Genomic DNA, 27,573 nt, shown 5'->3' on the forward strand with positions numbered 1-27,573 from the left:
TCTACGTCTATCCTATCAAACCCTTTCGTAATCTTAAAGACCTCTATAAAGTCACCCCTCAGTCTTCTCTTTTCTACAGAAAAGAGCCTCAGCCTGTACAATCTTTCCTGATAGGTACAGGAAACTCTTTGGGATCCGGCACCGACGGGACCGGGATGGTGCCGGTTGATTAAAAATTCCGGATGACGGAGAGGGTTATCTACCGAGGCTATTTTTAACAAACAAAAATAAAAAAATCAAGAAATGTGCAGTGTACAGTAATTGGGTACTCACCTACAGAATGTTGTGTTAAATGGATGGTGGAAGATGCTTGATTAAGTACAGTACTGCCAGTTGAGGGTAATCCATAACTCTTTAATGACTTCCAACAGTGCCAAGAAGCCGAGTAGTAGCAGTTTGGAGAACTACCCCCACTGACTAACTCGGCCACCGCGGGAGACTCGGACTCGGGAACATTTCCGCTTATTGAGGTGTTGTTTTCAGAGTATGAATTTTGCCGGTTAATAGAGAATTCCGGATATTTAGGTGCCATTTAAATGAGAGTTTCCTGTATAACCTCTCAGTTCTGGTATCGTTCTAGTAAATCTGGTTTGCACCTTCTCCAGTGTCTCTATATCCTTTGACATCAGAATAATTCACAGTACTCCAAGTGTCGTATATCCAAGGTTCTATACAAGTTTAACATAACTTCTCTGCTTTTCAGTTCTATCCCTCTAGAAACAAACCCCACTGCTTTGTTTGCTTTTTTATGGCCTTATTAACCTGTGTCACTACTTTTAATGATTTTTGTACCTGTACGCCCAGAATTCTGTGCTCCTCTACCCTAGTTGGACACTTATTTTCCAAAGGATGTGTGGCCTCCTTATTCATCCTACCAAAATATACAACCTCACACTTATCTATATTGTAGCTCACTTGGCAATCACCCATACATTCTGCAAGTTTATTAATGGCTTCCTGTATTTTGTTGCAGTCCTCTCTATTGACTACACCCCCCAATTTGGTGTCGTCTGCAAATTTTGAAATTGTACTTTCGATTCCCGAGTCCAAATTGTTTACGCAAATAGTAAACAGCAGTGGTCCCAGCACTGATCCTTGTGGAACACCACTTCCCACCTTTTGCCAGTCTCAGTAACTACCTTTAACCCCTACTCTCTGTTTTCTGTTTTGTAGCCAGCTTGCTATCCATTCTGCTACTTGTCCCTTGAACTTAGTCATGAGTCTACTATGTGGTACCTGTAGTGTATGTAACCGTTCCACCTTTAAGAGAACTATTTTAGTAACCGTTCCACCTTTAAGAGAACTATTTTAAGAGTTGCACTACTTTATCTTGGCTGCTGTATACTGTAATACCGACGGTGACCACACCGGTATATAAGTGCTGTGTAATGATTTATTGGGCAGTTCCGCCCTGACCTTCGACTAGTAAAGACCTGTTAAATTTTACTCTTGTGGTCTGTGTAGTAATTCTCATTATAACACACAGACTTAACAGTGGCGACGAGTACGATCTTACCCTGCGGCAGAGATACATCCAAGGCAGTTGACGGGCGTCGAGAAGAGGCATCCGCCCTCATCATTCTGCTGAGAGAAGACTCGGGTCTGCAGAGCAAAGGAAGAATTCTAACACGAAGCCTTCCATCAGCAACAGGCAGTGATCATCCCTTCTATCACGGTGGTGGGTAAGCCGATCAGCGACGAGCAGCAAGTCGGCCACGTTGACTGTGAGTAGGGGAGAAAATTAAAAAAAACGGAGGATATAAGGGCGGAGAACTCGACCACGGCCGGGGAAAAGAGCCGGACAGAAGTCGGGGCCAGAGGCGCTGAGACTGGGGCAGCGTAAGGCACGGAAGCCGCGGTGAATGCAAACGCAGCCGGTGTGAGAGACCGCAGCGAATGCAAACGCAGCCGGAGTGAGAGATCGGGCTGCAAGCGGGCTGGGAGACGCAACAGCGTTGAGAGAGAGCTCGACCGCGACCGGTGAAAAAGGCCGGGCAGCTACCGAGGCCGCGAGGCGCAGCGACAGGGACAGCGTAAGGCGCGGGAGAAAATACAAAAAAAAAAAACCCGCGGGGAACTCAGCCGCAGCCGGGGGGGAAAGGACCGGACTGCAAGAGGGGCTGGGAGCCACGAATTGAAAACTGCTGGGGAGGGCGAACGCAGCAATACGGCAATCGCCATTACAGCCAGCGGGAGAGACAGAGCCCGAGCGAGCGGGAGAGACAGAGCCCGAGCGAGCGAGCGAGACCGAGCGAGTGGGAGAGAGAAGAGACCGAGCGAGCGAGGGAGACCGAGCGAGGGAGACCGAGACCGAGCGAGGGAGACCGAGCGAGCGAGGGAGAACGAGACCGAGCGAGCGAGGGAGAACGAGACCGTGCGAGCGAGGGAGACCGAGCGAGCGAGGGAGACCGAGACCGAGCGAGCGGGAGGGACAAGAGACAGCCAGCGGGGGAGAAAGGCAAACGCGGGAAGCCGCCATTTTCGTAGGCGGGGAAGAAGACGAGCGTGGGAAGCCGCCATTTTCGTAGGCGGGGGAAGAAGACGAGCGCGGGAAACCGCCATTTTGAAAAAAAAAAAGAAAAGAAAAATTTCTTTTTGTCTCTCAAGAAGATTGCGAGGATGCCTAAGCGTGGTAACATCAACGATTTCGATCCCGATGTTGAAGATTGGGCCACGTATGTAGAACGCATAGAGATATATTGTAAGGCTAATAAAATATCAAATGAAGATAAAGCATTAACCTTACTAAACTCAATGGGTGCGAAGACATACGGGCTATTGAAGCATCTTCTTTCACCAGCTAAACCGGCGGATCAGACTTTCGCTAATATTGTTGCTGTCCTAAAGGATCATTTGAACCCCACACCGCTGATGTTAGCGGAACGGTTTAAATTTTATGCGAGAACGCAACTGAAAGAGGAAAGCAACGCGGAGTACTTAATTGAACTGCGTAAGCTAGCGAAATACTGTCAGTTTGGGGAAAGCCTGACAGAGGCACTGAGAGACAAATTCGTGTGTGGATTGTCGAAAGAAGGAACAAAAAAGCGGTTGCTTGAAGAGAATGATCTTACACTTGATAAGGCTGTCACTATTGCAGCATCGCACGAAGCCGCAGCGAGAGGCACTGCGGAAATGCAGCTGAAGGCAGCGGTACTCAGCGTAGATCAAATGGCTTTGGGTACAACGAAATGTTATCGTTGTGGGCAGACAACACATGATCAGAACCAATGCTGGTTTAAAAACCAGGACTGTAGAAAATGTGGCAAGCTTGGATACATAGCTAAAGTATGCCGGTCAAGAAAGAAGACCAGCAACAAAAAGTCACCGCAGGAAAAGTGCAGAAAGGTACATAAGGTGGCTGAGAAGAGTTCGGATGAACAGAATTCGGATTCAGACTCCAACAGCAAGGAACTGGGTAGTCTGAGAATTCACAATGTGAGTAAGGAAGCTGACCGACAAACCATCTGGGTCACACTGCAGATAGCAGGAGTCCACGTGAAGATGGATTTGGACACCGGATCGGCGTTGACGGTCATGAATAAACAAGATTACAAAAAGTTATTCACACATATTCCCCTACGGGATACGGAGGTAGTATTGCAGACATACACGGGGCAAAGAGTATACCCCATCGGAAAGATAAAAGTCAAGGTGAGACACAAGGGCAAAGAACACCAAGGAATGGACTTATATGTACTACCTGAGGGAGGTCCACCACTTCTGGGACGGGAGTGGATCAGGAAAATAAATATGGACTGGCACCCCCTAAAAGCAATGACGGAAAGTCCAGAAAATGAGCAGGAAGTTCTGAGGTGTCCAACGTGCAACAAAGTCTACAAACAAAGGGTGAAAAACCTGTTTCAGAAGCACGTGCTGCAGTGCGGAAACCAGACTTCACAGGAGGATGGTGACGGGAACAAAGCCCAGGATAATGATTCAACCAAAAGGAGGTACCCCCGACACAGTGCCCGGGCCCGCTCAACTACATTTTTCGGGTTGACTCCCTTTTATGGTGGCAAGTCATATGGTGAAGAGGATTTTCCATTCTACCGAGATCCTTCGGGGAAGAAAAGAGGAGAGCAGTCAACTCAAGGGCAGGTAGACGGAGCCGATGATCCAAGCACGTCTTCTGACGAGGATATGGAATACTACTACAATTTCACCAGAACTGTCATCACGTCCGATCGCGAGGGAAGACTCGAGCCGTGCAGTTTCTTTGACGGCGAGGAAGATTGCTGCCTACCCAGGATCAGCTCAGACTCTGGAACTGATGATGGTAAGATCAGCCCATGTGCAAAAGACAAGTCTAAAATGGACTTGCAGACTAATGACGGAAAAACGAAGGAGTGCATAAATGCTTCAGAAGAGAACAAAGTATCAGAACAGAATTCCACTGAACAACAACAACATAGTTTGACAGAGAATTCTGAGTCTGTCCAGTCTACAGACATGCACATTTCTGAGGAACACCGGGCTCGAACTCAATTCAATCTCAAACTACAACAGCAATTAGAACAAATGATTCGCCGTTTTGAGCAAGAGATGAATGCAAAGAAAAAGTTCCTGGACACAGAGTTGGAGAATCTGGGAAGACGGCAGAAGCAGCTGATTGAGAAAATGGAGCAGGAACACACAAACCGTCTGCGCGATGAGGCCAAACGAATCAAAGCTGAGCAAGAAAGGGAATATGTCAAATTCATCGATCAGTTGAAAGCTAAGAAGAAAGAGCACCCTTTTGTGAGCAGTGTCAGCAGTAATAAGCCACTCAGGAAAGTGGTGGCAGAGGCAAAAGCTGAAGTGATGGAGGAAATAGAAGACAATAGAGAAGAAGCAGAAGATGATGACTCATCTGAACTACTATCACCCCTACCAGGTCACGCACGTGGTCCCTCCGAACTGAGCCAAATCAGTCTGGAAGTAGAAAAACTTCCCAAGGTACTCGAGCCTTTAGAAGTCAGCAATGCTGGTTCTGAAGTTACGAAAGTTCAAGCTGTTAAGTCCAGTGAAGGACTATTAGATGAGTCAATTCAGCAACGAGAACCAGACACCCCTGAAAGGTGCCATGCTGACCAGATCATAGAGTCATCCGAAAAGGGACAATCTACACCACAACTTTATACGCCTAATGATGAAGCAGAGATACCCATAGTATCTACCTCCGATCCGGTGATACTGCAACCAGATGAACTCGACACTGGCATTCAAGCCGAATCGACCTTGCCAAAAGAACCTACTACACCACCGAAAACTACTACACCACCGAGAACTACTACACCACCGAGGCGTTATCCGGACCGAGTCAGGAAGCGCAGGAGGCGCCGCCGCAGAGACTGAATCTGTGAACTGTTTTTACATGAAGTTGTGTATATATGTTATGATGTTATGTTTAATGGGGAACATATATACTGTTAAGCTAAAAAGGGAGGATTGTAGTGTATGTAACTGTTCCACCTTTAAGAGAACTATTTTAGTAACCGTTCCACCTTTAAGAGAACTATTTTAAGAGTTGCACTACTTTATCTTGGCTGCTGTATACTGTAATACCGACGGTGACCACACCGGTATATAAGTGCTGTGTAATGATTTATTGGGCAGTTCCGCCCTGACCTTCGACTAGTAAAGACCTGTTAAATTTTACTCTTGTGGTCTGTGTAGTAATTCTCATTATAACACACAGACTTAACAGTACCTTATCGAAGGCCTTTTGGAAATCTAAATATATTACATCTACTGCTTTAACCTTATCTACCCTTTCTGTTACTTCTTCAAAGAATTCAATAAGGTTGGTCAAGCATGATCTTCCCTTTTGAAATCAGCGCTGACTACTCTTTATTATATTTTCAGTTTCTAGATGTACTAGTTTCTAGAGTATATACAGTATTATTCAAAGAGGGATGCAGCTGTCGTCCCCCTGCATGACTGCCAGGAGAACCCAGTACATGTTAAAACATATCCTCATATCATTACTTGTTTGTGTAATGGATGAATTTCATTAAGAAAGCACATTTAATTCCTCAAGATATTTCTTGAAATTCTGTGCATTTCATTCTTAATGCTTTAGTATCGAGATTTCTAACACTTCTTGCCATTTGAACTCTAGAGTCAATTTATTAGATTAATTTGCATAATTTATCTTCCACTATGATTCCTCCAGCATTCTCATTAAGATTAAGAAGTTGGCTGATTAAGCACAAGTTTTACTACTGAATTACTTTTCCTGGAGATGTGAGGATTCTCGGTATAGCAGCAAGAGATTATACATCGTAGGGTAGTTTTTCAACTTGCCGTCCAGGCATAAATCTGAGGTTCCGGATCGGCCGCCCATTATAGAAACCGCCTAATTTTCATTTCCATTGAAATCAGCGGAAATAAAATCCGGGCAGTTCATACAATGGCCAGCTGATCTGCAACACCCGTTTTACACCTGGCCAGCAATTTGAAAGAAAGAAAGACCTGCATTTGTATAGCGACTTTCACAACCTTAGGACGTTCCAAAGCACTTTACAGCCAATGAAGTACTTTTAAAGCGTAGTCACTGTTGTAATGTAGGAAACGGGACAGCTGATTTGCGCACAGCAAGCTCCCACAAACAACTATTAAATAAATTACCAAATCATCTGTTTTAGTGATGTTGGTTGAGGGATAAATATTGGCCAGGTCACCGAGGAGAACTCCCCTTCTCTTCTTCGAAATAGTGCCATGGAATCTTTTACGTCCACCTGAGAGGGCAGACGGGGCCTCAGTTTGCTGTCTCATCCGAAACACAGCACCTCCAATAGTACAGCACTCCCTCAGTACTGCATTGGAATGTCGACCTACATTTTGTGCTCAAGCCTCTGGAGTGGGACTTAAACCCACAACCTTCTAACTCAGAGGTGAGAGAGCTACCACGGAGCCACGCTGACACCTGAACGTCTACTGCTGCGTTTCATGACATTTTCTGAAATTACATGGTAGAGTTACCACAACAGTTGGGTTGCAGGTTGAGCTCCTGATCTCAGACAGACTTTATAGGGAGGCAGTGAGTGAAGACTAGGCAGCTGGCCTTGGAGAGGATAAAGGAAAGTCATGCCAAGGATACTGTTGCCAACATCCCAGCAGCCAGATCAGAGTAGGATTGGTGGAAGCCCAGGAGTAGCTGATTGGTGATGTGTGGCCTAGGGAAACCAAGTGAACTGGAGAAAGAATTTGATAATCTTACAAAATAAAAAACACACACATGAGCACACAACTGTAAAGAATCCCCCATCCTCTTTTAAGCTCAGTGATGCATCAGCTTCCGCTCTGCAAGATCTGCATTCGATTATTTCATTTGTGGTTTTACATTATGAAGAAAGGCTCATGGAACTGAGTCAGATTTCATTTAAGGGAAAGATTCACAGGAGAAATGATCCAGGTCTTTAAAGTGATCAGAAACTTAAATAATGTAGATCTAAGTAGGTTATTTAATTTGACTCATTAATGCAGAACTAGTTAACAAACCTCAAACAAAGCCAGGGTTTAAAGAACTCACTGCTCTCCCTGAAGAACTGTAGATGTAGAAAAAGCAGTTAGCCTTATGTCAATTAACTACTTTCAAAAAGAGGTAGATAAATATGTAGTTAAATCTATGCATGGCCTCATCCCTCCCTATCTCTGTAGCCTCCTCCAGCCCTACAATCCTCTGAGATTTCTCCGTTCCCCCAATTCTGGCCTCTTGCGCATCCTCAATTTTCATCACTCCACCATTGATGGCCATGCCTTCAGCTGTCTAGGACCTAAGCTCTGGAATTTCCTCCCTAAACATCTCCGCCTCTCTACCTTGTTCTCCTCCTTTAAGATGCTCCTTAAAACCTACCTCTTTGACCAAGCTTTTGATCACCTGTCCTAATATCACCTTAAGTGGCTCCGTGTCAAATTTTGTTTGCTAATGTTTCTGTGAAGCCCCTTGGGACGTTTTACTATGTTAAAGGTGCTATATAAATACAAGTTGTTAAAAACGAGGCTGAAGATTATAAAGATTTGGGCACAGATTATTAAATTACTCACCAGAACATGATGGATCTTGTCCTGCTGGAACGATTGAAATATTATCTGTGGATTGTAACTGGGCAAGACTGAATAATGTCCATGAGTGGGGCAAGTTGTACATGTCCTATGGAAGGAATAGTTTGAATGTCTTCTCATCTCATGCTTTCTATCATTCTCAACAGTTTAACAAAGAGGTGGGTCCTCTCATCCTGCATATATAGGATATAAAGGATGGCTTATCAGAGATGTGAAACAGATACCCATGTGCGCGCACTCTGCGCAAATAATACACCTCATCAGTATCACTCCAAATTGTATTCAAGTGTAGTAGCATTTTATTTTAAATTTGCAAAACATTTACCTTATTTTATTTCACCTATGCAATGGGCTGGATTTTCTCAGCGGTGTCGGGATGGTGGCGGGATAGCTGGTTTCCGGGTCCTGCTCACAACTGCAGCCGCTCTGTCAAAGGTATATTCCCTTGATTGGCCTTGTTAAGCCTGCCCTGTGGGCTTCCCGGCCAATTAACAGGGACCGCGGCCACATTGAGTTTGACAGTTATTCTGTCAGTGTTTGACAGCATTGAGGTGCTACAAACACTGACAAGCACCGCACAAAGGTGGATGCTTGCACCCAGGCTCTCCAATGACTCCCTCCATATGCTTATGGAGGGAGTCACAGCATGCAGGGAGGTTCTCTTTCCTTCCCACAGGCGGTAGACACCTCCCCAGGACACCAACGCAGCCTGATTGCACATTTCTAAGGGTTTTCAGCGGGCGGAGGTTCTGCAGAAAGCGGAACTCTCCACCCGCAGAGGCCCTTCTCTTGTGCAGGCGTCCGATCTGTCGAGGATTCTTGACAGATCGGAAATGCCGGTTTTCAGCACATACGCTTCGCATGCCTGAAACCAGCATTTACGATGTCCCTACGGGTGTGTACACAGCTCGTACACACCCGTAGGCATCGGAAAATACGGGCCTATATTTTTAACACTGCCCCTTATTGGACAGATCTGAGCACACCCTGAGAAGTGTCTTACTGAGTTCCAGTGAATGTTGAGACATAACTCCTCCCCACCACCCCCCCACCCCGCTATAGTGATGGGTGTGCATGGAATGGCATGGACATTAAAGGGATGCTTTACGGTGCTGGTGTGGGATGGTGTCAACCTGATGCATCATGTGGCAGCCAGGGTTTACAGCGTCAAGTGAAGTAAATCTGGCCATGGTGATGCCATCGCTGGCCTCCCGGGCCGTAATGTTGTCATTATCTGTGTCCTGTACAGCATCAGGTGATGGCGGAGAAGGTTGGTGATGTTGTTGGTGATGTTGGTGTGCCTGGTGATGTAGGTGTTGGGGCTGATCATGGAAGGTTTCAGAGGACCAAGGTCTGATTTTTTTCAAGGGCACCAATGTTGCTGCAATAGATGTCAGCTGCAGGTGAGATGACAGGAGCGATCTGTCAATGGTGAAAGAGGTTCTCCCAATGAGGTGGCACTGGAAATACAGTTGGCTCTAAACACTTGCAAGCTAAAGAAATCTCTATATGTATTACAAATGCAGTATCGAACAGTTTCTGAGCTCTGAAACTCACCATATGTAACATGGCATCCTTTACACCACTTCTGCAGCTGTCAGCTTATCAGATACATCAGAGCAGACTCAACTCACGCCAGGGTGAGCTGGCGTGTTCCCTGAGCAGCGGGTAACCCGTACAGGAGAATGTAAAATTGGAAGGAAGCCTCAAAATACAGGAAACTCTCGTTTAAACAGCACCTAAATATCCAGAATTCTCTATTAACCGGCAAAATTCATACTCCGAAAACAACACCTCAATAACCGGAAATGTTGCCGAGTCCGAGTTCAAGTCTCCTGCGGTGGCCGAGTTAGTCAGTGGGGGTAGTTCTCTAAACTGCCACTACTCGGCTTCTTGGCGCTGTCGGAAGTCCGAACACCTCAATAACAGGAGTCTGACTCTCCCGCGCTGCCGGGAGTACCCAATTACTGCATACTGCACATTTCTTAATTTTTTAATTTTTGTTTGTTAAAAATAGCCTCGGTAGATAACCCTCTCCGTCATCCGGAATTTTTAATCAACCGGCACCATCCCGGTCCCGTCGGTGCCAGATACCAAAGAGTTTCTTGTACCATTAAATTGGCTGTTAACAAGCCATTTAATGAGGTCAGTTGTATCCTCCGCTGCTTGGAGTCGGGTCAGTTCTCCGCTGACAGACCCGACACCTGGGAGACTCGTGTGGAGGCGGGTTGACAGTGGGTTTCCTACCCGCTGTCAATCTTTGCTATTTTGACAGCAGACCCGCCTCCAAACCTGCCCTCTGAGTGCTGGCAAAATTCCGGCCAATGTGTTTGTGATTTGTTTTATTTCAGCCAGAATGTTGCTTTCCTGTGAGTGTGCTATAAAGCAGTGGTACCACATGCTTTGTGGCTCATTCAAGGAATTGGTTTGTTTTGGTATGAACAAAAAAATTGAATGTATCTCAAGTGGATTCTCGTTTATTCTTTTTCATTGCTGTTTTTGAAATTCTGGTGCTACTGTATTCATATCTGGGCACATACTGATACTTCTCATCCCGTCTCATGGAGGCTTCATGCCACACCTCCTTTTAGTACGTCGTTAATTAATTGTATAATTATCAATCATTTTACAGTGTATTAGTGCGCACTGAATTATCAAATTCACTTCCAGAGGTAAAGCAGCTGAGGTAAACATGGAATACAATCCCATCACATCACAATTTACGCACAGCAGATTTGTTCTCTGCTGGATAGCTTTGTGCTTTTTGACAATATTGCATGTCCCCTTGAGGTATTTGTGGACTGTTCAAGGGTATCCATAAAAAGGCTGATGGTCCACCATGCTCCTGTTCGGACAATGGCATAACATCTTTGATTTACACATATATTCGTCAATCTCCCTCTCCCGTGACATTACACACAGAGAGGCAAAGTGAAGCGGGATTAGAGGTCAGGGGATAATTGGACCATGGCACGCAGGTGTAATTCAGTCCTTATTTTGAAGTCATACCTTCTGTCCTTGTTTTTATATTTCCTATGTCCACATATATAATTGAAACTATCTATGTAAACCGGTCATGCTGTAATTTCACCCTTCCACAATTGGTGGTGCTGAAGAGCCTCTATAGTTGGGAGGGTGCAATTACATCAAAAAGATGTTCACCAGAAAGCTGAACAATTAAAGGCAGAGGTTGAGCCTCCCCCATCTTGATAGCTGCATCATTGCCATTCCACCACCCTCCACTATTGCACCTCAGGCTCTTCCCTTACCTTGCTGGCTCACTGGAGTTTGATAGCTGTCGGGGAGGTATCGGAAGGTATCGGGGAGAGAAAAGCTCAAGGTCCAGTGGGCCATAATAGTAAGGCTTACCAGGAGCTAAAAGTGGCAGTGGCAGCAACTGATGGAGGTTGGCAGTTTAAGTGGGACACCCACGCTGGCCATCTATCACGATGGACCACTGAATACAAACGCATCATCAGCATGACGCCCACTCAAAAAGAAAACACAATCTGGAGGTTTGAGCAGGATGCCGATGGAGCTCCAGCTATCATGGGAGGCACACAAGAGTGTGACAGGAAGGGACAGAGCATATACACATAAGAGTGCATCAGAAAGAGGGGTCAGAGTAGGGAAAAATGGTAAAAAGACAAAATTAAAAGCTCTATATCTGAACACACGCAGCATTCGTAACAAGATAGATGAGTTGACAGCACAAATAGAAATAAATGGGTATGATCTGATGGCCATTACAGAGACGTGGTTGCAAGATGACCAAGACTGGGAACTGAATATTCAGGGGTATTTGCCATTTCATAAGGATAGGCAGAAAGGAAAAGGAGGTGGTGTAGCTCTGTTAATAAGGGATGAGATCAGTACAGTGGTGAGAAATGATATTGGCCTAGAAGATCAAGACGTAGAATCAGTTTGGGTGAAGATAAGAAATAATAAGGGTAAGAAGTCACTGGTGGGAGTGGTCTACAGGCCCCCAAACAGTAGCCACACTGTATAAATCAAGAAATAATAGAGGCTTGTAAGAAAGTTACGGCTATAATCATGGGAGATTTTAATCTTCATATTGATTGGACAAAGAAAATTGGCAAAGGTAGACTTGAGGAAGAGTTCTTAGAGTGTATACGGGATGGTTTCTTGGAACAATACATTGTGGAACCAACCAGGGAGAAGACTATTTTAGATCTGGTAATGTGTAACGAGGCTGGATTAATTAATTATCTCGAAGTGAAGGATCCTCTTGGGAAGATTGATCATAGCATGGTAGAATTTCAAATTCAGTTTGAGGGTGAGAAAGCTAGGTCTCAAACTAGTGTCCTGAACTTAAACAAAGGTAATTACAAAGGTATGAAGGCAGACTTGGTTAAAGTGGACTGGGAAAATATATTACCGGGTAAGACTGTAGAAAAGCAGTGGCAAATATTTAAGGAGATATTTCATAACTCTCAACAAAGATATATTCCAGTGAGAAAGAAAGACTCTTAAGAGAAGGATGAACTATCCGTGGCTAACTAAGGAAGTAAAGGATGGTATCAAATTGAAAACAAAAGCATACAATGTTGCGAAGAATAGTGGAAGGCCAGAGGATTGGGAAATTTTTTTAAACCAGCAAAGGACGACTAAAAAAATGATAGAGAGAGAGAGAGAAGATAGCTTATGAGAGTAAGCTAGCAAGAAATATAAAAACAGACAGTAAGAACTTCTACAGGTATATAAAAAGGAAGAGAGTAGCTAAAGTAAACGTTGGCCCCCTAGAGGATGAGTCTGGGGAATTATTAATGGGAAACAGGGAAATGGCGGAGACTTTGAACAAATATTTTGTATCGGCCTTCACGGTAGAAGACACTAAAAGCATCCCAATAATGGATAATCAAGGGGCTATTGGGGTGGGGGGGGGGGAACTTAAAACAATCACTATCACTAGAGAGAAAGTACTAGGCAAACTAATGGGACTAAAGGTGGACAAGTCCCCTGGACCCAATGGCCTGCATCCTAGAGTCTTAAAAGAGGTGGCTGCAGAGATAGTGGATGCATTGGTTGTAATCTACTAAAATTCCCTGGACTCTGGAGAGGTCCCAGCAGACTGGAAAACTGCAAATGTAACGCCCCTGTTTAAGAAAGGAGGGAGACAGAAAGCAGGCAACTATCGACCAGTTAGCCTAAAATCTGTCATTGGGAAAATGCTGGAGTCCTTCATTAAGGAAGTAGTAGCAGGACATTTAGAAAATCATAATATAGTCAAGCAGAGTCAGCATGGTTTTATGAAAGGGAAATCATGTTTGGCAAATTTTCTGGAGTTCTTTGAGGATGTAACGAGCAGGGTGGATAAAGGGGAACCAGTAGATGTCGTGTATTTGGATTTCCAGAAGGCATTCGATAAGGTACCACATAAAAGGTTACTACACAAGATAAGAGCTCATGTGGTTGGGGGTAATATATTAGCATGGATAGTGGATTGGCTAACTAACAGAAAACAGAGAGTCAGGATAAATGGGTCATTTTCAGGTTGGCAAATTTTAACTAGTGGGGTGCCGCAGGATCAGTGCTGGGGCCTCAACTATTTACAATCTATATTAATGACTTGGATGAAGGGACCGAGTGTAATGTAGCCAAATTTGCTGATGATACAAAGGTAGGTGGGAAAGCAAATTGTGTGGAGGACGCAAAGAATCTCCAAAGGGATATAGATAGGCTAAGTAAGTGGACAAAAATCTGGTAGATGGAGTTTAATGTGGGAAAATGCGAGGTTATCCACTTTGGTAGGAAAAATAAAAAAGCAAATTATTATTTAAATGGGGAGAGATTACAAAATGCTGAGGTACAGAGGGACCTGGGGTCCTTGTACATGAATCACAAAATGTTAGCATGCAGGTGCAGCAGGTAATTAGGAAGGCAAATGGAGTGTTGGCCTTTATTGCAAAGGGAATGGAGTATAAAAGTAGGGAAGTCCTGTTACAGCTGTACAGGGCGTCGGTGAGACCACACCTGGAGTACTGCGTACAGTTTTGGTCTCCTCATTTAAGGAAGGATATACTTGCATTGGAGGCAGTTCAGAGAAGGTTCATGAGGTTGATTCCGGAGATGAAGGGGTTGTCTTATGAAGAAAGGTTGAGCAGGTTGGGCCTATACTCATTAGAGTTTAGAAGAATGAGAGAGGATCTAATTGAAACATATAAGATTCTGAAGGGGCTTGATGGGGTAGATGCAGAGAGGATGTTTCCCCTCGTGGGGGCACCTAGAACTAGGGGACATAATTTCAGAATAAGGGGGCACCCATTTAAATCGGAAATTAGGAGGAATTTCTTCTCTCAGAGGTTCGTGAATCTTTGGAATTCTGTTCCCCAGAGAGCTGTGGAGGCGGAGTCATTGAATATATTTAAGGTGGAGATAGACAGATTTTTGAAAGGTAAGAGAGTCAAGGGTTATGAGGAGCAGGCAGGGAAATGGAGTTGAGGCCAAGATCAGATCAGCCATGATCTTCTTGAATGGCAGAGCAGGCTTGAGGGGCCAAATGACCTACTCCTGCTTCTACACCTTACGTTCTTATGAGCCACAAATAGAACGTGGGAAGGCTCAGTGGGAAGGTCCAAGGGCCTCCAAAAACAAGGTGTTCTGTCGATAGGTCATCGACCTGAAACGTTAACTCTGTTTCTGTCCCCACAGATGCTGCCTGACCTGCTGAGTGTTTCCAGCATTTTCTGTATCTATTTCAGATTTCCAGCATCCGCAGTATTTTGCTTCTGTTTTTAAACGATTTAGTTATAAAGACCATCAATTCACATTCTAAGATATTACATTTTAAATATAAACCTTTAATCTGACCTTGTGAGAGTTTCAGAAAAATCAAGATGGCAGCTGAGCCGGCACAGACCTAAAAACAACTGCTCCACCGTCACCTGGAATTGCGCAGTCAGTGTGACTAGTTCACAAGGCAAAACCCATGTTAAATGTGGACATAATTAATGTTGCCACGTGACAAAAATGTGCTAACGGGAAGTCAAGTGCGTGTAGACTATATGGGGGGAAAATTTGGTTGGTTTGTGCCTCCCATTAGCGCCTTAAGAGGGCGCTAATGTGGCGCAAAGCAACTAGCGCCCATGCGCGGCGATGTTTGCGCCGCTCATGAAATTGACTAGACATTTTGCGGCGGCGCTAAACACTACCGCCACGATCTCCTGCGCCCGCAAATCGTGACGTCAGTTGAGTGTGCAATGCCCCGGTAGCGCCCCGGACCGGATATTGAGTGGCGTCCCTTGTCTTACCGCCTGCCGCTAGCAACGACAGGTTGAGGGGAGCGTTTTGCAGTCAGGAAGGGACTGGGGAGCGCTATTTAAAGGCGACCACTTCCTGCCTTTTTTTGTCTGCGAAATTTTTTCACCACGCATTCTGACTCAGAGAGAGAGACTGCAGGAGATATTCAAAGCTGTGTTGAGGAGTTTAGGGTACTGAGCAGCACTTTGCAGGTTCTTTTTTATTTGATCTTCCTTGCATCGATTTAGAAGAGACTGTGGGGGCTGCACTCTGAGCTCTTTCCTGGGCCTCTCCATTGTTCTTTCCAACAGATTTGATGTACAGGTCTCTCCAGGCCTAGATTCAAGGCTGCAATGAGCAGGGTGTGGATGGCGAGCAAGGTCAACCCAATCTCCTTTAAGAACTGGCCGGCAACAGTGTGTCTGTGTTCCATCGCTGACTGACATCACATGAGCTTCACCAGCGCTCTGAGTTAGCGCCTCGCTCCTCGGCCTTTGCGCCTTAAGACAGGTGTGCAGCGCCTGATTTAGTGTTCCAATCATCTCCAGGGGCGATAAAAGCCAAGTTTGCAGTCGGAGGCGATAATTAGCGCCAGGCGCTAAACTTTACGCCCGGCCGATAATCGCACCCCAAATGGGGCGATACTGAATTTCTCCCCCTGTATGTATAAAATAGCCAATGCCCTGTGGTGCATCTAAGGAGGTAAGGCCTAGTGCAGTGTTCAGATTAAGCAGGTTTAGAGGGTAGGAGGGATTATCGGACCAGATCGGGGAAGAATGGAAGGGAGAGGGGGAGTGGAGCGATGAGGTGGGGAGAGGAGGGCTGAAACGTTGCTCAAGGTGGGGTGCGTGGCTGAATAGTGGCTTGGCTTGGCTTGGGGCCGGGTTGAAAAGTGCCTCCGTTGAGGGAGTGGAATGTGACTCAATGGGGATGAAGAAGCCTGAGAACTGTCTGTGAGAGGGAGCTTGGAGGGTCGGGGCTGAAAGGCACCTCACTGGGAATGGGGTTAAAGTGCCTCAGTGGAGATGGGGGTTGGGAACAGGAGCGATGGATTGCCTCGGGATGAGGAGTGAGAGTGAGGACAAAGTAGAGCAACATCGGGACCAGATGACGTTGGAGGGCGCTGCGGGACGGACATCAAGGGAAGCTGCGGCAAAGGACAGGAAGGTCGACCTGTGCTCCCGAAAGATTAGGGTGCTAGACAAGCGGACTCGGTGCTTTTCATCTTCAGTTAGTTGGGGAGTGGGTACTTCACTACCGCTGGGCATGATTTCAGTGACTGTGCTGATATAGTTAGTGTGGAAAACCATACACTCGTCAACAGCACTTCGGAGCACATACCCTGTGTATTTACAGTTTCCAAGGAAGAAAGTCACGTCAAACATTGAAGATATGCAGTACATGAGCTTAATCTCAGTGCAATGGTGCAGAACGTATTGAATATATTAAACAGGTACAGCCTTCAGCCTTCAGCTCACCTATGCATTTTTGCCCATTGTGTTTTATTTCTCATGTTCATTATTGAACAAAAAATCTAGCATCAGTTGCTCCAAGTATTCTAGGTCTGTGCAGCAAGCTAATGAATCTCCATAGAAACAAACAAAAATAGCATCTTGGATATTGCAATTAGCTCTGCAAACTAAATGCGTTAATTAGATGATGGAAAGGACAGATAGGCGGGCATCTGTTTGTGGGTTTATTGTTCTGTTAACTGTATGGAGGACTGACCTTTGTTGAAAGTGAAATTTGCACAAAGTAACAAAAAGCATTATTAAAGTTCCATTCGCGTCAGAGTTTTTGTCGCAGATGACAGCATAAAGCAGTCAGGCATCTACTGTTCTAGTGCCTATTTGAAGACCCTGTCACGTTGCAGATGTACAAATGAGTCACTGGAATGATTCAGTGATCAGTCAAAACTAAAATAGCCGCTCTCTACATGACTTAACTCGTAATAGCACTGAATACAAAGGAGATTCTGAATCTGGTATGTTTTTCTCCCCTTCCTCCTCTCCTCTTGCACTGACCCATACTCGGGTACGGTTCCACAGGCACAGAGTACCTTGCCCAAGTGGCCATTCAAAGTGTTTGCGCCCTAGACAATTCTGAGTGAGATCAGCTAACACAACACAGACTAGTGATCAAACCAGGGACTGCCCTGATTTCAGGGTGTCACTCACTAATCTATCAGGCATATTTTAACCTTGATGATTTTTTTGATTTAATGTTACAAGTTATTATTTAATTAATTTCACTATCCGGCTGGGGTAATAAAGCCTACTATTATTCTGGCTGATACTCCTGTTATTCAGAAAAGGCTTTTCGCACTTCAGAAACTGAAGAAGTATTTTACAACAGTAAAGCTGTACATTTTGCATCACTGTAAGATGGTTTTGGCTTTGTAACAACACAAAATATAGCCAAAGTGGTTTCAGTTTGGATTTCCATGTTGGCTGTGAGACCAGCTCCAGGAAGTAATTTCACATCACTTGGGCATTACACCAGCTGCAGTATAACTACAACCATAGAATTTACTGCACTGAAACAGGCCATTAAGCTCAACAGGTCCATGCGGGTGTTCATTCTCCACACAAGCCCCCTCCCACCTTACATCATCTCACCCTATCAGCATACCCTTCTATTCCTTTCTCCCTCATGTACTTATCTAGCTTCCCCTTAAATGCACCTATGCTAATCGCCTCAACTACTCCTTGTGGCAGCACCTTTCACATTCTCGCCACTTTCTGAGTAAAGAAGTTTCTCCTGAACCAATGCAATTCTAACTCTTTAAACTATAATTTTTATCATTAAGAGGTTTCTATTGGGTGCCTGTAAACTTTTAGGGGTCGATTTTCATTGACCCGTGGTGTCGGGATTGGAGGCGTGCGGGGGTTAAAGTCCCGAATTCGGGGGTCCCGACACCATCCCGCCCCCAACCCACCTCCATGTAAGTTTCAAAGGAGGCGGGTACCCGCCCCGCACTGGGACCCACCTACCCGAGGTGGGAAGGGATTAGTGCCAATTAACTACCTGTTAACAGGTAGTTAACAGGCAGTTTTTAGCCTAATCCCTATTTTAAAGCTTGAAGTGTGGGTACCGACGGCTCCAAACCACGCCAAGTTAGAGGAGTCAGGCCGTCGGGTTGAAGGACTTGGAGGGGTCAAGATGTCGGTGTTCAGGTGAGTGATGGGTGCATGAGTGCAAAGGAAGTGTGTTTGGTGCGTCTAAAGTGTGTAAAGAAGTTTAAATTACCTGTACTTACCTTTTCAGCCTTCCTTCCTCTAGGTTTCGGGAGTCCATCATCTAACCGGCACAGAAAGCTGAATGGCTGCGAACTGTCAGAAGTGACAGCCTGCAGCTTTCTGTGCCGGTGAGATTTCTAACTGAGTCTGTGTAGAAGGACTCAGGTTAGAAGTAAGACTGTCAGTGTTTGACAGCTTCAAACAGCTGTGAAACACTGATATTTCATCTGTCAAAACATCTTGACAGATGAAATTTCAGTCTGTGACGTCACCTGTTGCCGGGTGGCCCTTAATTGGCCTGCTGAGCCCGCTGGGCGGGCTCAACAAGGTCAATCAAGTTAAAATCGCGTGGATTGGCCACATCTCGATGGAGGCGGGACTACAACCCCGAAAGTTGTAGTCCCGCCTCCTTTCCGACTTCTGAATGAAAATCACCCCCTTAATGTTAGTAAAAAGCAGAAAACATTGCCATCTTCTCAGTAACATTAAAAAAAACCAGCAGCGGGACACTGGTTAGCAGCACCTTCCGTGTGTGTGTGTGTGTGTAATTACAATACCTGCTTTCTCGGATTCTGACGGTGGTGGGAAGCTCGCAGTGTTATTCTGGATTGTTATGTCACGCTATTCTAAAGCAGGTACTGTAATGTATATACTTTTAAGGGGGGAACTATCTTTTACAGCTCATGTATACTGCAGTACCGGCAGTGACCACACCTGTATATAGCACTGAGTAGTAATCTGTACAGATCAGTTCCCGTGTGAGCCACGTTGAGTAAACACCTGTTGTACCGTTCTCCTGCAGTCTGAATCTTATTATACACGGACACAACATTGGCGACAAGGCAAGTTCGAACCTACCTGCAACTCTGCATCACCTCCCGGGGATTCATTCCTGGAGATCAGTGGATTGGAGGTCAAGGCCAGAGACTCGGGCGTCGACCACGGGCAACCGCCCAGTCATCCAGCAGAGACTCGAGAATTGCGGGGGAGGCTGTCGAGAGCCAGGCTTGGCTTTCCAGTCGAGGTGGTCCAGCGAAACAGGCTGGCAACAGGTAGTGCGCAGACCCTTCCCGGACAGCGGCGGGCTAGAGCCCGACCGAGCGGCACAGCAAAGGGCCGAGCAGCGTCGACGGGGGAGAGAGAGAGAGAGCAGAGCGCACAGGGCGCAGCCGGTGTTCAGGGGCCGAGCAGCGTCGAAGAGAGGGAGAGAGAGATGCGCAGAAACCCGCGAGGCGCCGCCATTGCCACGAGGACCGCCGAGAGCGGCGTTGGCAGCAGCGCAGGAGAAGCGCACGAAACCTACAGGGCGCCGCCATTGCCACGAGAACCACCGGGAGCGGCGTTGGCAGCAGCGGGGGAGGAAGGAAAGCGCGGGAGACGCCATTTTAAGCCATTGGGAGACGCCATTTTAAACCACACCCAAAATGCCGAAGAGTGGCAGTATCACCGCATTTGACAATGAAGTCGAAGATTGGACTACATATGTCGAACGAATAGAGGTATACTGCAAGGCAAATGAGGTGTCAGATGACAAGAAAGCGTCGGTATTGTTAAATTTAATGGGTGCAAAGATGTATGGTTTATTACGAAATCTAGTAACCCCAACGAAGCCAATGGAAAAGAGTTTTGAAGACATAGTAACGATACTACAGGAACATTTAAACCCCACACTGCTGCTGATAGCAGAAAGATTCAAGTTTCACAAACGGAACCAGCATAAGGATGAAAGCAATGCTGATTATTTAACAGAACTGCGCAAACTATCGAAACACTGCCAGTTTGGAGCGGGACTGGCAGATACCTTAAGGGACGAGTTTGTGTGTGGGCTTCAAAGTGAAGGAACCCAGAAACGGCTTTTATCTGAAAAGGACCTTACGCTGGAAAAGGCTTTCAGCATTGCGGTATCATATGAAGCAGCAGCACGGGGCGCTGCAGAGATACAACAGAGACCGCAAGAATATGGCACAAACGAAATGTCATATGGAACAGAGAAGTGCTATCGCTGCAGCAGAACAACACACGACCAGAATGATTGCTGGTTCAAAGACAAAGTGTGCAGACAGTGTGGAAAAGTAGGACACATAGCACGAGTCTGCAGGTCGGGAAAGAAAACCAGCAATAAGAAACCTACCAAAGAAAAGTACAAGAAGGTACATAAGATGACGGAGAATAGTTCAGACGAACAAAAGAGTGATAACGACTCCGAAAGCAGGGAACTGAGTTGTCTGAAACTACATAATGTGATCACAACGGAGGATCACCGAACCTTTGGGTCACTCTCAAGATAGCAGGAGTCCAGGTAAAGATGGAATTGGACACAGGATCAGCCCTAACAGTCATAAACCGACGGGACTACGAGCGGTTATTCTCACACATACCCTTGAGAGACACAAAAATTATTTTGAAGACGTACACGGGGCAAAAAGTCTACCCCAAAGGAAAAATAAGGGTGACCGTTATATATAACGGTAAGGAAACACCAAAACTAGACCTGTATGTATTGCAAGATGGAGGACCACCATTACTGGGACGTGAATGGATCCGGAAAATACAACTGGATTGGCATTCCATACAGGCACTGACTGTGGCTGACAAAAAGGATGACGACGTCACACCTGGGCGACTGTCAAAGATCCTAACTGACGCGAAAGAAGTGTTCCAGCAAGGACTCGGAACACTAAAAGGCATGACAGCGACGATTAAAATTGAAGAAAACGCAAGCCCAAAATTTTTTAAGGCCAGACCAGTACCTTATGCGATCCGCCCAGCCGTCGAAGCAGAGCTGGAGAGTCTGGAACGTTCAGGTGTACTGTCTAAGGTAGACTGGAGCGAGTGGGCTACACCCATCGTCCCTGTGATGAAAAAGTCATTGAGCAGCACGCCTGGGGAACCAAGGAAGGTTCGCATCTGTGGGGACTTTAAGGTAACAGTGAACCCGGTCCTTCACACCGTACAATATCCACTTCCGCGAATTGAAGATATTTTCGCCTCGCTATCTGGAGGGAAATGCTTCACTAAGATTGACTTGGCCCAGGCGTATCTGCAAATGGAGGTAGAAGAAGCATCAAAAAAATACCTCACAATCAATACCCATAAAGGTCTCTACCAATACAACCGGCTGGTATTCGGGGTAGCATCAGCTCCGGCTATTTGGCAGAGGGCAATGGAACAAGTCCTGCAAGGGATCCCAGGGATCCAGTGTTATTTGGACGACATCCTGGTCACGGGCGAAAATGACAGTGATCACCTCGCCAACCTGGAGCAGGTGCTCACTAGATTGCAGGAATATGGGCTCCGAGCTAACCGCCCCAAATGCGAGTTTTTTAGAAAACAGATCTCGTATTGTGGCCACGTTATCGATAAAGAGGGGTTACATAAGTCCCCAGAGAAGATTGAGGCAGTAGTCAAGGCTCCAGCACCGGAAAATGTGTCACAACTGAGGTCGTTCCTCGGGCTGGTAAACTACTACCATAAGTTCTTGCCAAATTTGTCTACAATACTACACCCACTGAACACCCTACTGCAAATTGGGGTGCCATGGAAGTGGAGTGACAAATGTAGATGAGCTTTCCAGAAGAGCAAAACACTAATCACATCGAAAGAGGTATTGGCCCATTACAACCCGGCATTACCAATTCGGTTGGCATGTGATGCGTCACCCCACGGCATTGGAGCGGTGCTGTCGCACAAATTCTCAGACGGCTCAGAGAGGCCAATAGCCTTTGCGTCACGATCACTAACCTCAGCCGAGCGTAACTACGCCCAGATTGACAGGGAGGCCCTCAGCCTAGTGTGGGGAGTGAAAAAGTTCAATCACTATCTGCACGGGCAGAAATTCACCTTGCTGACTGATCACCAGCCTCTTGTCTCCATTTTTAATCCGAAGAAGGGCGTTCCGGTGATGACTGCGCAACGACTACAAAGATGGTCACTTTTTCTAGGGGCGCACCACTATGAGATTGAATATAAGGGCACGAAACAGCATGGAAATGCTGATGGGCTATCACGCCTGCCACTGCCTACTGCGGAGGAAGCATCAGCAGTGGATCCTGTCGAAATATTCCATTCGACTATAGTTGAATACCTACCGGTAACTAACGCTTGTATCGAAAAGGAAACCCGAAATGACCCGACACTGTCTCGGGTATATGATTTGACGGTGAAGGGATGGCCAGCACATGACGACTCACTGTTGCCAGCATTCTCGACAAGGAGAGAACAGCTGTCAGTGTGCCGGGGGACCTTGATGTGTGGATCCCGAGTGGTAATTCCACCCAAGTTAAGGGATAGAGTGCTCAATGAGCTTCATGAGGGTCATCTGGGAGGGGTAAAAATGAAAAGCCTAGCCAGGGCTTATGTGTGGTGGCCGGGAATCGATAAACAAATTGAGGACCTGACCAAGAGTTGCTCAGGATGCCAGAAAGTCCAAAATACACCACCACAGGCCCCTCTACACCCATGGGAGTGGCCCTCATCTCCATGGCAACGGGTGCATATTGATTTTGCTGGTCCATTCATGGACTCAATGTTTTTAATAGCCGTGGATGCGCACTCGAAATGGCCTGAGGTCATCAAAATGTCCTCCACCACCACGGAGAAAACTATTGCAGTCCTGCGGACCATTTTTGCCAGGAATGGCTTGCCAGAACAGATTTGCTCCGACAACGGACCACAGTTTGTGTCCGAAGAGTTCCGGAGGTTCTTGAAAAAGAATGGGGTAAGGCATTACACATCCGCCCCGTATCATCCAGCCACAAATGGATTGGCTGAGAGGTTCGTACAAACCTTTAAGAAGGCAATAAAGGCTATGTACAATGACAACATTCCGCTGCAGCACAAGGTGGACAATTTCCTGTTCGCCTACCGGAATGCGACACATGCAGTCACCAACCAGGCCCCAACCATGATGTTCTTTAACCGAAGGTTAAGATCTCGCCTGGATTTGCTCAGACCAAACGTACGAAGAGATGTTGAGAGTAAGCAATTCCAGCACATCCATGAGAAGCCAACAAGGAGCTTCAATGTAGGGCAACCAGTCTTGGCCCACGACTACCGAACAGAAAAATGGCAGCCAGGAACGATATGCACACGGCAGGGCCCACTAATGTACACAGTGGACGTTGGGGAGAGCATCGTGAGACGCCATGCTGACCAGATCCTAGAGTCACAGGAACAAGTCAACCCCATGCCTCGCCCACACGTACCTGGTGATGAACCCGATGTACAGGTCGCATCTTCCCCAGAAACAGTAGCATCGGAAGCTGATGAACCAACCGACGACAGGGGGCCAGAATCACCTCCGCACCAAGAGCAAGACACTCGGGAAAGGCGCTATCCAGAAAGGATCAGGAAGCCTCCCCAAAGATTGAATATATAAATAGACTATTTTCAGCTAATGTTGCATGTTAAAAGTGTTAATTGTAATTAGTTTGATATTTAATTGTTGAATGAGTGTTATGGTACTGTTAATCTAAAAGGGGAGGAATTGTAATGTATGTACCTTTAAGGGGGGAACTATCTTTTACAGCTCATGTATACTGCAGTACCGGCAGTGACCACACCTGTATATAGCACTGAGTAGTAATCTGTGCAGATCAGTTCCCGTGTGAGCCACATTGAGTAAACACCTGTTGTACCGTTCTCCTGCAGTCTGTGTCTTATTATACATGGCCACAACAGGTACTGGTATCAAACGAGTATTTGTAGTGCAACTAAGGCATTTGTGAACTTTATTGTTTTGGTCAGGAGCACAGCAGTGAGATCTTTCTGTACATTATCTGCATTCAGTCAGTTTGTGTGGAACTTGCTTCTTACAGTAACGGGTCACTTCACTATATGGATCCAAAGAAAGGATAGTCCTTCAGTTTTAGTAACATGAGACATGTACTTTCTCTGGAATCAGTGGCTCACTGTTTGTATCATCGCACTGAGTTAAGCGGGTAGACATCACATCCAACTTCGTGGCTGACGAGTTTCCTTAGTTTTCGGTTAAACTGCTCAGAACATCTCCCTTAGATAAAGTCATAACCAACAGAGTCTCTATGATACACACACTATGTGAGCGAATGGTTCAATAACATACAGTAACTTACCATTTAAAAATTAGGGGGGGTGAATTTGGTTTTGGGCAGTTGCATAAAACTGACGATAGCGGATCAGCAGTCACTGGAAAAGAAGGTCAAGTGGGTGTGAAACAGGCTGCTGATTCAGTATCGCTTCCACACAAAACCGATTTCACCCCGCCCCCCCTTTAATTATTTTGATCAATATTGTGTCTATCGAAGCACTTGCGTTCAAACCCGTCTCTATATTTTATTTTCCAGGGGTTGACCATTAAACCTCTTGTTAAATGGCTGAAGGTAAAGCGGAGTGATCATCACAAGCCAACACTTAATGAAGAGTTACATGAACGTGTAAGTATTTGGAACCGGTTCTTTTTTCTTCCAAAAACCCTAGTTTTATTGGCATGAATTCAATTTGTACCCGTTAATTTAAAAGTAACCTCTTTTTCTTTCACTCTTGCTGGCCTTGATCCTCTATTATTACAAGTGCATGTTCTCATGGCCACTGACTCCCAACCCACCAACCAGTGCATCATCGGGAGTCCCTTTACTGATAATCTGCCTAATTGACCCTACTTCGTTTTGCATGTCAGCCAGTTTGTCGGGGAACAAACGGGATCGATCCATCCAGCGGAGAGCTCCAATGAACGTTTTCCTTCCTGACCTTTCTCAGTAACTGTCCTAATCTTGAACGCATGGATTACATATCTATTAAGATATAGACGGGAGGGTATAATTTTGAAAGACCTTGCCACATTTTTGAATAACTACAGTTTTAATTTAATAAATTGGCAGATCTCTAAGGTATTACATTACAGATATTATGGGCAGTTCTGAGAAGGCCATAAGGTTTATCTGTAGCATCAGAGGGCTACGTTATGAGGAAGATAAGGAGAAATTGGGGCTTTTCATCCTTGAAACGAGGTGACTTATAGAGTTATATAAGATAGTAAAAAATATGGACAATTACTTAAAGCCAAGAGTAGGACAAAGAAACAAAAAGCAAAATACTGCAGAGGCATAAAATCTGAAAATGCTGGAAACACTCAGCAGGTCAGACCGCAACTGTGGAGAGAGGAAGATAGGGTTAATGTTTCAGGTCAATGACTAGCAGAAGCTCTTGTGGGAGGCAACGTGAGTGAGAGACGCAGTGGTTTTAAGTACAGAAGGACGCTTGAGTGTTTGCAGAGGTTGCCCCTTGAAGAACTGGATCTCTCTGCCACCCAGGTGCTGAGAAAGAAAGACTGTGGTAGGTAAGAAGGTGAGTGAAGCTGTATGAGCAATAGAGAATGTCTATTGGCACCAGAACCCTACTTACCTTGGCTACCAATGTGAGGCCATTGAACATCTTCCTGGACTGTGTGGCAGTTCTGGAGGTGATGGAGGCTGCACTGACTGCCTCTGCCACTCTGCCACCTCCCTCCAAGCAGCTGGAACCACCCTTGTATGCGTCGTCCTGTTTCAATGACAATCAGATGCTCCCTGCTGGCCTTTGCTTCTGCCAGCAGCACCTCCGTGGACGTGTCGGAAAATCTGGTGCTTCTTCCAGCTGCTGATACCCTCTGCTGCTTTTGCTATCTTGTTGAAAATCGCAGTTGGCTCTTAACTGGTTGCTGTCTTTTAAAGGCTGTACCAGAACTACATTTCCCTAACTCTTGGAGGCGGTAAGCCACTGAAGTGTGGTTTTCTGGCCTCCAACCTGCCCTGCATGGTTAACGAGAGGAAATGGCAATGAGTTTGAGGCAGTTTCACACTGACGAGCATTCGGACTATCCTGCCGAAAAACTGCCAACAGACGGAGAATCCAAGCCCTGGACTCTTGTCCTCTACAACAAGCCAGAACTTCAGCCATGTTTTTAATTGGGATTTGGCCACTTCCTGAGATTGCCTTTCCCTCAGTGGTGTCCCGAATCTGGCATAACTAATAGCAAAACACTTTGCAGCAAAGATTTGAATATTCTAATTTTGAACTTACCGATGCTGTGATAACAGTTCAGCTTTACCGCCTGTGATGAGTCCTGAACACCCGTGTAATGGCAAATCTTAGATAAATGGTGTCAGAACAGTTAATCACCTCAAGTGCTGCCTTTAACTGACATGAGCTGAGATCCACAAACTCATTTTTTCCATATTTGTGTTTAATCCATGTGTTAAACAGAGCCTTCTCTGTCACTATGGGAACACACTGTTAATCTAAGGCAATCTTAGCATATGTTCCTTTAATGTTGCTTTATTTATATTTTGTTTATAGTGGGCTCATGTCATTAACAGTATTATTTACAGATGAGATAGTTGCTCCTGAGTGTAGCAACTGTATCATGCTTCTATAGCGATTCTCTGTTCTTTGGTCAGTCGGCTCATGTGGGATTCATTTTGATTTGTGGCCATTTATTCATCGGCAGCAAGCCCATGCTTAGAAATCTGACACCACTTTCTGCCTCTTATTTTCAAAGGCTTTTGACCACATTCTGGCAGCTGTGGAAGACATTGTAGGTCACCATGGTTACCATTATTGGAGAGACAAGTGAGTAACAAGCTAAACACCAAATTTACATGAATTTCTATTCAGTCAACCCAAGTAAGGAAAGGTGGCTGTATGAAAGCATTGGAATTATTTTTCTTATAAATGGTAATTTACAATAAATTATTCTTTTGTGGAGTTCTCTTGTAGACCTATAATGCAACAGAACTGCATTGCTTTTGGTTCAGTTTTTTCATTGCATCATCATTATTTCTGGCGAGTTGGATTTTTCATATCGTTATTTGTTTGCTGATGTTATCTATGTTGGCCCGTAATTTCCGATCGGAGGCTTCCTGCGTGCAGATGCCTCCTATCGGAAAAAAATCTACGAACTTACCTGAGGGCTCCCGAGTTGCGTACACTTCCGCTCCTGGGCCTCTCCAAACTCAAAATGCGCAGGGCCCACGTATCCCAGAAACGCATGCAGTTCGCAAGCATCCCGTGG

General features: G+C 45.7%; 1 protein-coding gene across 1 annotated transcript in view; it reads left to right on the forward strand.

Annotated features, from left to right (window-relative positions):
* Positions 1-27,573, forward strand: part of slc9a5 (solute carrier family 9 member A5) — a 192,499-nt gene that overhangs the window by 58,787 nt on the left and 106,139 nt on the right. Inside the window, exons 7-8 of the mRNA XM_085991270.1 lie at positions 24,869-24,958; positions 27,061-27,131. Coding sequence (XP_085847396.1) covers positions 24,869-24,958; positions 27,061-27,131 — 161 coding nt within the window. The remainder of the gene's footprint in view (positions 1-24,868; positions 24,959-27,060; positions 27,132-27,573) is intronic.

The sequence above is a fragment of the Somniosus microcephalus genome, chromosome 6, assembly GCF_052327205.1.
Source record: "Somniosus microcephalus isolate GS21.2 chromosome 6, FLI_Smic_1.0, whole genome shotgun sequence".
In the NCBI taxonomy this organism is placed as follows: Eukaryota; Metazoa; Chordata; class Chondrichthyes; order Squaliformes; family Somniosidae; genus Somniosus; species Somniosus microcephalus.